The 13,641-nt window shown below is 37.7% G+C and overlaps 1 protein-coding gene across 1 annotated transcript; it reads left to right on the top strand.

Annotated features, from left to right (window-relative positions):
• The first annotated feature begins 3,655 nt into the window (after positions 1-3,655).
• On the top strand, positions 3,656-13,235 carry tomm70 (translocase of outer mitochondrial membrane 70). The gene is made up of 12 exons (XM_015012801.2): positions 3,656-3,961; positions 6,342-6,515; positions 6,687-6,813; positions 6,899-7,008; positions 7,539-7,687; positions 8,899-9,106; positions 9,224-9,358; positions 10,069-10,176; positions 10,320-10,436; positions 11,256-11,353; positions 11,432-11,554; positions 11,640-13,235. Exons 1-12 carry the CDS (start codon positions 3,728-3,730, stop codon positions 11,791-11,793), a joined length of 1,737 nt encoding a protein of 578 aa, XP_014868287.1. The 5' UTR covers positions 3,656-3,727; the 3' UTR covers positions 11,794-13,235.
• Positions 13,236-13,641: the final 406 nt, after the last annotated feature.

The raw sequence follows: 13,641 nt of genomic DNA, 5'->3' as shown, positions 1-13,641 counted from the left end.
TGTTTAACCCAGATGATTAAATGATGCAGCCCTAAAACTAAAGTTCATGCTTTTTAATGTGAGGCTGGGGACTAGTAGTTTATCTATTGCATTTATCCTTTTTGACTGGGTGGATAAAGTTGCAGTTTTCCTGTCATTTCACTGAGTATCTCTTAAGATTTTGTATATGTATTAATCAATTTTGTTTTGTAACCAGGTTGCTATGTACTGCAGACTTCTGCCCAGGTCCCCCTTGAAAATGAGATCTAGATCTCAATGGGGTTTACCTGGTTAAATAAAGGAATTAAAAAAAAAAAAAAAAAAAAAAGATTTTACAAGTTTACATGGACTAATATCTAAATTAGTGTTGATTTATGACTAGCTTAATCTTGAAAAGAACAACTGACAGCACACCAATGCTGTGCTAAAATTTTTAATTGTTTTCATTTTTAAGTTTACATGTGACTGATGAGAATTAGATGTTAACAGAGAAGCAATTTGACTTCCTACTTCCAGTGAAGGCCTCGTTATTCCAGGTTGAAACTGATAGTAGATCAATACGAGGAGGTGGAATTTCTTTTACTGTACGATGGGAGTAACATAATCCTATTATGTTACTCCAATATGAGCTGATCTTTTGAGTTCGATATTTTCAAACCTAAAATATTGAGGTTTGAAAATGTACTCCGGTCAAAGTGCCTCTGAACGGAGACCTCAAACACACAAATCTAGACTCTCAGGCCCATAAGAGTGGATTGTTTTTCATACATTGTCTCCATTTAGCAACATGAATCGTAGAGAGGAGGACTAGTCTGGGCAGGCAGGCCTACAAGACATGCCAGATGTCTTAAAAACTTCCACAAAGCACAAAGATTACAGTCATCTGCTGTTATGTCAAAGATGGGAGTGAGTTAACGTCAAACCGAAAGTCAAAGGGCTCTCCTACATGCAAACTAGATGCTAAAACCCCAGAAGATTACTATGAGATTATCCAGCATTCAAATAACATTTTAATGACTATATAGGCTTGTTAAATGTTTGGCAAATTAGATGCAGAAGTCAATTCAAATCAATTTAAAGACAAAACGAGGAAGAAGATGTTTATTTGTTAATAGATTTTATGAATGCTAAACTGAGAAATTCATTTAAAAAATGTACATCATTGCTAGTTGGAACCAGAAGCTGTCTGACTCTGCATACCCTTAAAGACAAATCTATAAAATTAACAGAAATCATAGGCGTCATGAACACAATATGCAAACAATTATAAAAGGATTCTTACCCTAAAAAGCTGATTTTATTATTTTTTATTTTTTGCATTGTCATGTTGCTGCAGTTTCATTGGGAATTTATGATATATTAAATGCAATAAAACATGGCTTCTACATTTATTTGAAATGTAGTTTCCATTTGCATAAACTTCTCTTTACTTGAATACCAAAATAAAATAAAAATAAATAAAATCTGTACACCAGATGCCACTTGATTGAGTAAATAGAATCCATCCATCCATTTTATAATAAACTAATAATAAACATAACATAACATAAAGCTAATAACTAATAATAAACAAACGCTGGGAGCACAGAGAAAAGTGAACACATCATAGAGAGAGAAAAAAATAGTAATAATATCAGATATCAAGTATCAGAATATGTGATATCAGATATCTGATATCACATATTCTTTATGATTTCCCCCCCCCCCTTTTACCTTTACGCAACAACAAAGTTTTATTGTGCTCCACACTTTACACATGTAACCAGATGACTGAGTTCTTTAGCTGGGTCATGATGTGAAGAACCATAACAAACTCAGCTGACAATGAAAATAGATCAGAGCTGCTCTCTGTTTGAGAACAGACGGCCGTGGGCACATATTGAGTTTTTAGGCTCCTGTCGTGTCCTGACACAGGGTGTCTAAACTCAGAAACGAGAGGCAGGGGTAGCAGAAATAACAGCTCTTATGATAAATTACAAACATTAAAACAAAAAAAAACAATAAAATTGGTTCTTTTTTTTTAAGTGCAGCTCCAATTTTGAATAAGAACTGAAAAGTAAAAAATGTACATGACTGTTTTTATCTTTATGTAAGGGTTAGTTTAGATTGTGTACAGTTAGTATTTAAAATTGCTAAATGCTCATTTTCAACGTCGCCCTACTCCGCTACTTCCTCTGAACAATCCAGAACTGGACTGATTAAAAGACAGCAACACCGCCATCTAGTGGCTTCAGTGAAACCGAAGCTGTACACACACTAAAACAATACCAAACCTAGCCTGTAAAAGACAGTTTTTCGTAGTAGAATATTTTTTCTCACACTTGACAACTTGATGTTTTCAATTTAATTAAAATTGAATAAAAATATGAAATAAAGTAAACTCGTTCAGAAATTACCAAAGGAGGTATTACAGGTTGCTAAAAGGTGATGAAGACGTTTCCACTGGACCGCTGTCCCTGAAGTAAACCCGGCCGCTTCACATAATCAAGACTACGAGGAAGAGTACAGCAATTCAATTGACTTAGGTTACACAAAGTTTCAGTTTAATTTCAATGACCTAACTTTAAATATCTGGCCATAAAAAGAATAGAAATTGTGTAAACACAGTTTAATATCACAACTTCTTAACAAAGGCTAAAGGCAATTTTTGGCAGATTTTGCGAGTTCCCAGTTAGAAAATACAAAAGGTGGGGTTTTCCTTATTTCAACTTATTCAGGATGTCACAAAGAACCCATGATGCAACAATAAGAAAACAAAGGGCAAAAATGTCTATAGAAGATCTTCAAGGCGTAAATCAGTGCTGAGCAGTAAGAACACGGCCCATTTCACATTTCCCCATAAAATTATTGAAGATCCCAAGACAAAAGTAACCAAAGTAGAACTATTTGGAGGTCCCACCTACATTTGGGTGCATTTCAGGCCATTAGTTCTTGACACAAGTTCTTGGGTAAATGACACAAGACAATAATCAAAAACACACCAAGATGTCCGCCTCTGAAAACAAATACAGAATGAAAGTTTTGGAGTGTCCTTGAAAGGCCTACCCTAACTCTGAATGACATAGCATGACTTTTCTTGCTGGAAAACCTTCCAATATGGCTGAATTAAAGAAATGGTGCAAAGAGGAGCAAACCAAATTACTTGACAACCAATTGAAGTATTTTAAATTGCTCAGTTGTTTTTAGCATGAACATAACCCTTTTCATAGCCTATTTTTTAAAGTATTTTGTTCAGTTGGATTGCCAGTTGAGCAATGAGAGTTTCATCTAATTCCTGCACTATACTTGACATTTATCATCAAAATTATGATCCCACTCTTGCCGTAGTATGGATCAGTGGGTAAAGTAGTCGTCCTACAATCGGCAAGTTGATTCCAGCTCCCTCCCATCGTGTCAATGTGCCCCTTGAAAAGACACTGAAATCCAAGTTCTGCATACATCCCGTTTACTCTCACTGATTGATTGCTTTGCCAAAATAAGGAAGAATAAAGCTCTTGTTCACCTTTTCTCGTGGACAGAAGATCACATAAAAACAACATTACGTCAGCCTGGAATCACGTCTGTCTTTAAAACAGACTTAAAATTGTCTCTTTTAAAGAATCAGTAGCACCGTCTTGCCTGCTGGGGGCAGCATTACATTTTCCGACCTGCTGCGGTGCCATCAGCCAAAGAGAAGCTCTCAGTGGTTTCCTCACGCTGTGTGCTGGTGGTAGCGGCTGGCTAAACATTGCTAAGTACAGTGTGAAACATGGCCGCTTCAAAGCCAGTCGAGCCCCAGTCTGGGAGCGGGTTACCCCGCTGGCAGCTGGCGCTACTTGTCGGAGCTCCCATTGTGCTCGGAGTCGGAGCGGTTTACTTTTGGAACCGAAACAAAACCAAGGAACCGAAAGGGACCGGGGAGCGGAAGACTCCTGAAGGCAGCGCCAGCCCCGTTCAGGGACAAGACGGCGCTACTCGAAGCAACCGTGAGGAGGAGAACATGGTACTGTAGCCCAGAGAGGAATCTTGTCGTCTCTGGGCGACTGTCCTCACTTTGACACAGTTAATACTGCTGCTGGCTCAGCCAGTCGTCATTGTGTTCAAGTCCGGTCAAGGACACCTGACGACAGAGCCCCTGTCAGTGACAGCAGGAAGGCAAGGCCGACAGCTAGTGGCTCTGTGCGGTGGATTAACCTGCGCTAACTAGCTGTCTGCCAAGCTAACCTTGTCTGTGCAGCTAGGTTAACTACTGTGACTGACGTATTAAACCAGTTACATCTAAAGCATCCATTGGTGATGAAATGTTCTTTATTGCCTCCTATATATTAAACCCACATAATGGAAAGTAACAAAAACATATCCCATGCTTAATCTTAGCTGTTTAATGTTGCACGAGTTCCATGCTAGCTGGCTAACGCCGGGGTCAGAAAGTCAAGGTGGGCGGGAACGGCTGTCAAGAGTAGCTTCACATTCATGGAGTTAAAAGCGGAGCCTATCATGTCATACAGGACGGAGTGAGCTAGCTGGACAGTCTCATTTTTTTCATTCAGTAACTCTACAGTGAAACCCAGACAACCTTTTAATGTAGAGGGACACCTGTCCCAGTAGGCGTGTGTGTGATCCCACGTATTGTATAGGGGTGTGAGGAAATGTATATTTTCTATTCAGATTGTGTGCAGATTTGTCCTGTTTATCACAATTATAGTCAGTTTTATTGAAATGCGAACTGTTTTTGCAGTATGGTTGTCTGTAATGTGTTTCTTCGTGTTGCTCACATATTGCCTGCCTTCTGTTTTGCTTGACTTTTTGAGTATAAAATAGTCTGCAGTCCAACCACACAATGCACACATCATTCAAACAGTTTCATTACTTTCACTTTTTATTCCACAGAACAGACTGTAGCTCATGCTTACATTCAAACAACAAGTAAATACAGACTTGGACATTTTTAGAGTAGAAATAAAGATGATGGAAAGCGAAAAATCCCAAAGAATTAATCAATTGACTTTCAGTTCCTGCTACTTTAAGAGATCTTTGATTTATAATGCCCGTTTTTCTAAACAATAATATTTCCATTTGAAAAACTGCAATAGAGTCCATCTTTTCATAGTTGTTAAAACCTTTTTGAGATGATTGTCCCCACTTTCGGAGGCACTTCTAGGTCGAATGAAGACTGTGTTCAACTGAAAACTACTAGTTCAGCTTGGGGATGAAAGGTCCCTCCATTGTCTTTTACCAGTTAAACGTTTAACCGAAATTCACAGAGTGAGACGAAACCAAGACAGAGGCTCTTATTAGAGAGGTTTGAAACAGGTCAGCTCATTTGAAGTTTTCGCACTATGGACAGAATAAAATCTCGACAGACCCAGACTGCCAACGTTATTCATGTGAACTGATTCACTATGTTGGCTTTCCCGTAGTGTAAGGAGACTGCTGGATAATGTAGCTGTAGTCCAGTAAATTTGACATGCTTTTAAAAAGTTAAATAGGCTGAGAACTACTTTCCACTTATTTATGTAGGATAACAAGAGAAAATGTCTTCAGAAGTAAAATGTAGCCTTTGTGCTATGGAAAGACGGTCGACCCTTTTCATACAAGGGGAAACTCAGGTTTTTGAGAAAATGGCCACTTATCAGTTGATCGTTAGTTGATCGATAAGATCAATCAACTTTAGATTAACTCATTTATCGATAACTTGCATCCCTAGTCTTTATAACTGAAAAATAGTTCAGCATCAGGAGTCATGTATTATCAAGGATTTAGTTAATGTTAAAAACCCAAGAACTGGCAGTGAAGTTTGGATTGATGCTTTTTCAGCTTGAACTATTTTGTTCCCATGGGAACGTCAACAAAATCTCCGTTTAGGTTTTAGGATGTGGGATAATGCAATCCTTCTGGGCTTTTTGGCGGCACACTTTCCCTAATAAATTGAATCGTTTTTATGAAGTGGCCGGTTTGGCAATGGCTGAATTTTATTACACTAGAAGCTTTTGTGAGACTGACTGTGTGCAGTCATAGATTTTTGACCAAAAAGCATCTGATACTTCTTTTTCAAATAATTTGTTAATCACTTTTGTAAAATGCTACAAAATAAAGTTTGAAGCCCATCGTAGCCTTTCTGAGTATAGCTCTCTCTAATACTTGGAAAATGACACATTACTATTAAATAGTTAGTTGTTTTCAGCAGAGATGACTCTCTCATTAATAAATAAACACGATTCTTTATGTGCCAAAGTATTTTGTTTTAAATTGCCCTGGAAAAAAAAGTTCAATATGTAACAATTCATGCATCACTTACTCTTCAAATCAGACTCCTCATGTTTTGGTTTAGTTTTTTTTCCTCTCGTTTAACTCTCGTTTACTTTGCCCATCTTTTCCTTTAGAGCCCTCTGGACCGAGCCCAAGCAGCAAAGAATAAGGGCAACAAATATTTTAAGGCTGGCAAGTACGACAAGGCGATCCAGTGCTACACTGAGGCCATTGCTCTCTGCCCCAAAGAGCACAAGTCGGATTTGTCCACGTTCTACCAGAACAGAGCAGCGGCATACGAACAGCAGGTTGGCATCTTGATGGCGGCCATTTTGCTTTAACCCAAAACAACATGGTGGAGAATGGTCTTCTACAGACCCCAGGGGTTGTGATCTGTTATGTTCACGACCCTCTCCATCACATTTGACTCTGCTTACTGGAGTTTGGACTCGTTAAACGAGGTTACCCTGTCGTTTCAGCTGAAGTGGACAGAAGTGGTCCAGGATTGCTCCCAGGCCGTGGAACTGAACCCGCGATACATCAAGGCTCTGTTCAGGAGGGCCAAAGCTCTGGAGAGACTGGACAACAAGAGGGAGTGCCTAGAAGGTGAGCTTGTTGTTGTGTCTTAGATTAGATGTCCTTCAACCATTTTCTGTAAATGTTTGACCCTTGCTGACTCTTTCCCTCTCAGACGTCACAGCTGTGTGTATTCTCGAGGCCTTCCAGAACCAGCAGAGCATGTTGCTCGCCGACAAGGTGCTCAAACAGCTGGGGAAAGAAAAGGCCAAAGAAAAATACAAGGTATTGGTTTAGTTTGAGTCATCTATGAAAGTTGTGTTTTTTTAAAATGTATTTATTTAAGGCATGTCCCAGTCACAACATTTTAAAATAATAGACATCTGAATTCTTTACTGGTGTGCTGCAGGGGTCTGCAGCTGAGGTCCTTGAAGGTGCTTGAATTTAAATTAAGTATTTTCAAGGTTTGGAAAGTGCTTGATATTCAGACTGCACAGTTTTGCATTAAAGTACAATCTAATGCTTGATTTAAAAGCCTAAATTTGGAAAATGTTATTTCCAATTGAAACCAGATTATTTCATACGCCTAATAAAAAAATTAATTTTTTCTCTCATGGTCTGAAGGAAAACTGAACTTTGTTTTACATAAGTTAGAATAACCTAAATTATTTCTGTTTAAATACCAGAATACCAGAATTTCTGTTTAAATACTAGAGAGTGAGATCTGTCTTTAAAAACATGAGGCTGAATCTGCAGAAACAAAAATAAACAGGTTGACTCGGGTATCTTATTGTATTTTATTTTTCTCTCTGCAGAATCGTGAGCCGATGATGCCTTCCCCTCAGTTCATTAAGTCCTATTTTAGCTCGTTCACTGATGACATCATCTCCCAGCCGCAGCAGAAGGGTGAGAAGAAAGACGAAGATAAAGATAAGGAGGGGGAAGCGGCCGAAATCTCTGAGAGGTCAGTTTGATTTATAAAGTCTCTGTTTTTTGGGTTGTTTTTTTACTAACCTCAGAGGATGTTGTTACAAAAGATCTTGCTGAAATGTTCCAAAGAAATAATTGATTGACAGGATTTAAAAAGCTTGAGTCGTCTTAATGAAAAAAGGAATTAAACTGAGACCAAACAGGGCTTCTCTCATTGCTTTACTAAACCATTCTGGTAGGATTTCTTTGTTCCATAATCTCCTTCTTTTCTTGAGAACTTTGAGTACAAATTGACAAAATCACAGGCCTCATAATGGAAATCAAAGAGAAATGCATCTGCACACTTTAAGCCTTTAATCTAAACCTGCACAAACAGTCCTGCTTTAAAACGTGGCTCACTGTTACGTTAAGTTATTAAAATACAAGGCTCTTGTTATTTTATGTAAGTATCTTTTTAACCAGGTTTGGCTTGAAAATAGTGTTTTAACATTCAGATAAAAATAGTTGCAAAGCTAACTGTAGGGATTGAAGCTTAGCGAACCTTGGTTAAAATAAAACAGAACTCAACTAAAAAAAAAAGCACCTATTTGGCTATCTTAAAGTTAATTTTCTTAGGTGTCAAGTAAGTAAAATATATTTGTTAAAGTAGAAGATATGGTTATTTTTCATGACTTTGTTTAAAATTTAAATGTAGAAGGCCCTTTAAGTTTTCTGGAACCTTCACCACAAAAAAAGCCATTTTCATCCCCATTCCAGATAAATAAATAAAAAATTAGAGCCATAAGTGTTACAAGGCCTTTTTTTAAAAAGACAACTTTGAGTTTTTGACAAATATTTATAAAAAATATTTTTGAAAGATCCACTATTTTATTTATATCTTCAGGCTTCAAAATAAAGAAAAACATAAAATAGAGAATGGATTTATTTTCTTCCATGGGATGCTGATATTTGTGAAAAATTATGTTGTTTTCAATCTAATGACCAAAATAAATAAAATGTAAAAAATACTTTTCCTTTTAGTGTCATTTTGTTGTGAAAATTCACTGAAATTATTCACTGATAAAATTTAAAGCTGCATTTTTTTTATATCTATCTTTTAAAAGCACTAGTTGGTTCTATAAAGTTTTTAAGAGCCATTCTGAAAGATCCAAAGGGCTCCGGCATGCAAATGAGTTGATTGGATGGCAACATGTTAATTAAACTGCAGCTTTATTTAGATTTTGTTTGTCATCCATTGTTGTCCAGCTCTGGCTACTTGAAGGCCAAGCAGTACATGGACGAGGAGAACTATGACAAAATCATCAGCGAATGCACCAAGGAGATCGAGTCGGGGGGCCGCTACACGGCAGAGGCCCTGCTGCTGAGGGCCACCTTCTACCTGCTGATCGGAAATGCTACGGCCGCCCAGCCTGACTTGGACCAGGTCATCAACATGCAGGAGGCTAATGTGAAGGTACACACTGACAAATATGTTTCAGTCAGAAACGTTTAGCAGCAACAAATACTCAAATACTCAGTGTGCATGTTGATGAAGCTAAATGTTGGAACCTGCCGTTCATCGCTCCTGCAGCTACGAGCGAACGCTTTGATAAAGCGTGGAAGCATGTACATGCAGCAGCAGCAGCCTCTGCAGTCTACGCAAGACTTCAACATGGCCGCCGATATTGACTCCCGCAACCCAGACGTGTATCACCACCGGGGTCAGGTAGGAAGGAGTCGAGTCGTCATCTCCCCACCCCCCCAATTTACTGTTTAGTTTATCATGTAAACAGTGGTCTGTTGAGTAAAACATAAGACCACATCACTGATTAGAGTTTGATAACATTACTCTTAATAGAACTCCAAATATATTAGTTTATTTTTATATTTTTATGACATGTTGCCAATTTAGAGTACAGTTCTCAAAAAGTGTTATTAATTACTTTCCCTTTGAATTAATAGTTTAAGACTTTGAGGTTGGATATACGCACCAATAAAAACAGTCTTTATACTCCCTGAACCTCCTTTCAATTTTTGTCAACTCCAAACCTGAAAAAAATGAATTTGTATTTTGGTAGACCAAAGCAACGTGAGCACATTTGTGAGGTTTATAGAACCATTTGCCTTCAGAAGTCAGTTAGGAAATATATATATGTAAAAAAAAAAAAGTACTTAATTAATCCTTTTTTTCTTCCCTTTAATGGGTGATGGGTGAAAAAAAAACGGGCTATTTCAAGCAATAAGGATCCTCTGAGTTACTGTAGAAGGAAGTGCATGATATAAGCTCTGCAAAACTAAATCAAATCAGCTTCACTTTCTACTGCTTTGCCTTCAATCTACAAAAGGTGTTTAATGTACTGTTATCATGAAATGTGAGGATGTGATTTTGTAGTTTCTTCGACATTTTGCTAACAAGACCTGCGTCTTTCCTCTCAGCTGAAGATCCTGCTGGACCAGGTGGACGAAGCAGTGGGAGACTTTGACGAGTGCATCCGCCTCAGGCCCGATTCTGCTCTGGCTCAGGCTCAAAAGTGCTTTGCCCTTGTGAGTAATCGCCGAAAATGAACCCAGGAGCATCTTTAACCCGATGCCGTTTTTACTTATTTAAACAAATATTTTGGATTTTCTTTTTTTGTTGTTGTTTCTACTGTATTTTAATGCTGTTTGTGAATTTTTGTGTTCCTCAGTACAGACAGGCTTATACTGGAAACAACCCATCGCAGGTACAGACAGCCATGGACGGCTTTGAGGATGTGATCCGAAGGTTTCCAAAATGTGCTGAGGGCTACGCTCTTTATGCTCAGGTAGGATTGTTTTATTCTTTTGGGAGCTAACTTAAGAAAAGTAGTCTAGCAATCATAATCTAGTGAAACTGATCAAATTAAATCCTATTTTGAAAAAATGCTATAATTAAAAAGTTTTCCTGCAACTTGACCATGTCTAGACTTGTCACAATAATAAACTTTTCTGGATGATAAATTGTCCCAGTAATTATTGCGATAAACTATAATATTGATAATGGCATAATAATGCAGGTTTGGTTATTGGTCTGTCAAAGATCAATAGATGTCTTTGAGCCATTTACACTGGAAGTGGAAGATATTTTAAATATCCAAAATAAAACCAACAACCAAAAACAATAAAGAAAAAGGAAAAAAATAAACACAACCAAACCCATAAAATAGATTATAATGTCTGTGTAAAACAATTTTCCTTTCAAAACTATGAGTCATCAGAGTGGAAATTATCAAGTTCATTTTAATTTATCATGCGATTAATTGACTAATTGCAATGTCTCCCCTAGAAAACTTGCTAAGCCTGGTGGTTGGGCATTAGGTCAGTCAGTCATCCAGCAGCCCGTTGTGTTTTTGAGTTAAATGCTTAAAGTTGACAAGAAATTTGAAAATGTCACTTGATAATTATGTGTTATTGAAAGATTGAAGATTAACACCTGAACACCAATTATAAAGTCTTTAAAAATGCAAATATTTTAAAAAGACTTAGATTAATATGCGATGCTTAGCCTGGTGGGGGCACAAGTAAAGCCTGGTGGCCCGCCAGGCTTATAATACACTGAGGGAAAGCCTAAATAGTGACAGACTTAATGACTTTGTTCTTTTCAGGCTTTAACTGACCAGCAGCAGTTTGGAAAAGCTGATCAAATGTACGACAAGTGTATCGAACTGGAGCCAGACAATGCTACAACATATGTTCACAAAGGGTGGGCATGTTTTCATTATTTGGCATATTGGTAATAGATTTTTGAGATTCTTTTAGTAATTGTCAAATATATGTACAGTTTGCTGCAGCTCCAGTGGAAACAAGACCTCGACTTGGGTCTGGAGCTCATTAGCAAGGCAATTGAGATCGACAACAAATGCGACTTTGCCTATGAAACTATGGGAACCATAGAAGTTCAAAGGTAAGTTTAAAACAAACAAACAAAAAACAAAAAAGTAGAATTGTACTTTAAACGTTTGCAATAACTGGAGCGTTTATCTTTTCAGGGGCAACCTGGACAAGGCGATAGAGATGTTCAACAAAGCCATTAACCTGGCCAAGTCAGAGATGGAGATGTCCCATTTGTACTCGTTATGCGACGCGGCGTACGCTCAGACTGAAGTGGCTCGGAAGTACGGCCTCAAACCCCCTACGCTGTAACGTCTCTGCCAATTCGTCGTCAAGTCTTTGCTGCAGAACCCAACTGTTTTACCGTTTCAAATAAAACCTGATTTGTGGGAAGAGAGAGAAAAAAAAAATACTGGCTGTTATAATGGAAAGAAGGAACCCTGAGTTTGTGCGTTTTTTCACATTTAAAAGGGTTTATCGGGATAGGAAAAGAGGATTTCTATTTCTGTCTCCGCTAGTCTCGGTGTCGGGAGCGTGATTTGACCAGCGCAGTCCGTTGCCGACACCTAACTCAGCCCAATGTAATAGTGAAATATTTTCATTAGTCAGTGTTGAGGTGGGAAAAAACACACACAAATGTCCATGTACAGCTGTTCTAAGTAATACACAGAAATGTGCTGTTTTGTTGAACCAATTACTGACTTTATGGCTTTTGTAACATTTACGTCTGCAGAAAATACTGTGAGTTCTATGAGGTTCTAAAGGACTGTTCACTTGGCAATTCATCCTGATCCGAAGGGTTTTTCTCAGCTGCTTCCATTTTGCAACATAGACCTTCAGTTCTGAATGCGAGATAATTATAGTCAAGTTGTGAAATGTCTGTATTTGCAATGCTGGAATCGATCCCATTGGTACTGGGCCTAAAAGAAGTCTATTTAGTCTTTTTTTAATAATAGGTTTGCCTGTTTATTCTTATTTTTAAATATATAATCTTTGTGCAGCATGCTCACTTTATGAATGTCAATGCAATGCTCAAGCTGTCTTGAACACTAGAAAAAAAAGCTTAAAATCTACGTGGTTTGGGCAAAACCCCTCTGATCAGACAAACTTAGCCATCTGTGTGTTTGTGTTTTTTTTTTTTTATTATTTTTAAATTGCCTCTAGTGTCTGGAGATATCATCTGGAATGTGTTTTTCTTTTTCTAGCTCATTACTGAACAGAGATGAATCTTTTTTATTATGGTTATTTGTCCATTTCTGATTAATTCCAACAGTTTTTCCAAGTTCGTAAGACATTGCTTTGCTACTTTTCCTGCCCTCTCATTTTCTAAAAGTATTGTCACAACGCTGACCTTATGGGTCCCATTTAGGCTGCCTACCTGGAGACCAGACGGCGTCTGGATCTAAGAGACTGCTTCCCAGCATGACATTTTTTTATTATAGTAGTCAACTGTTGAATCTGACATGCAGAGCGTTCTCAGTTTTTACCGAGCCGACTGGGACCTCTTCTACTTCTGAACGCCTCTCAAAGCAGAACGGCAGAGTTTTAACACATTGATTATACTAAAGAATCAGAACCGCTGCTGTGTGTGGTGACTCCCCAATGTCAAAAACAAGATTTAACTTTTTTTTTTTTTTTTTTTTTTTTTTTTTTGATGTAACCTAAGTTATGGCTGTTTGATAGAAAAACTTCAACAATGTTCATGGTGACCAAAGTGGAATGAGTCCTAATAAAGTCATAATTCTTGGAATGAAGTTTACCTCTAAAAGGTTTCTTTGTTTACACTGACCTCTGTTGTTTTTGTAGTTCTTTGAAACTTTTCTAGCATAATTCAAAGTTTGTTTTGGGACAAATTAAGATTTTTTTTGTTACTTGGAATTAAGATGCAAATTGAGTTTGGTGTCATGTTAGCACAGTGGTTTTTTTTTGTTTCGTTTTTTTTTATTTTTTATATTGGTCACCTATTCCTATTTTGACTTGGTAACATTGTTTTGTCCCTTGCACTGTCTTGTTGCCCAAATCTAAAAGTGGTTTCAGTGGTCAGACTAGCATATCTAGCAACCAAAAAAAGAATATTTGGGACACCACTGACTTGGAGATATGTAAACGTCCACAACACGAGACGGATATTGACTTCTTAAACAGAAGTTAAGAAACCTG

Source organism: Poecilia mexicana, unplaced genomic scaffold (assembly GCF_051168715.1).
Source record: "Poecilia mexicana isolate PSO_F unplaced genomic scaffold, ASM5116871v1 scaffold_4, whole genome shotgun sequence".
NCBI classification, from domain to species: domain Eukaryota; kingdom Metazoa; phylum Chordata; class Actinopteri; order Cyprinodontiformes; family Poeciliidae; genus Poecilia; species Poecilia mexicana.
This window is presented reverse-complemented; position numbering and strand designations above follow the sequence as displayed.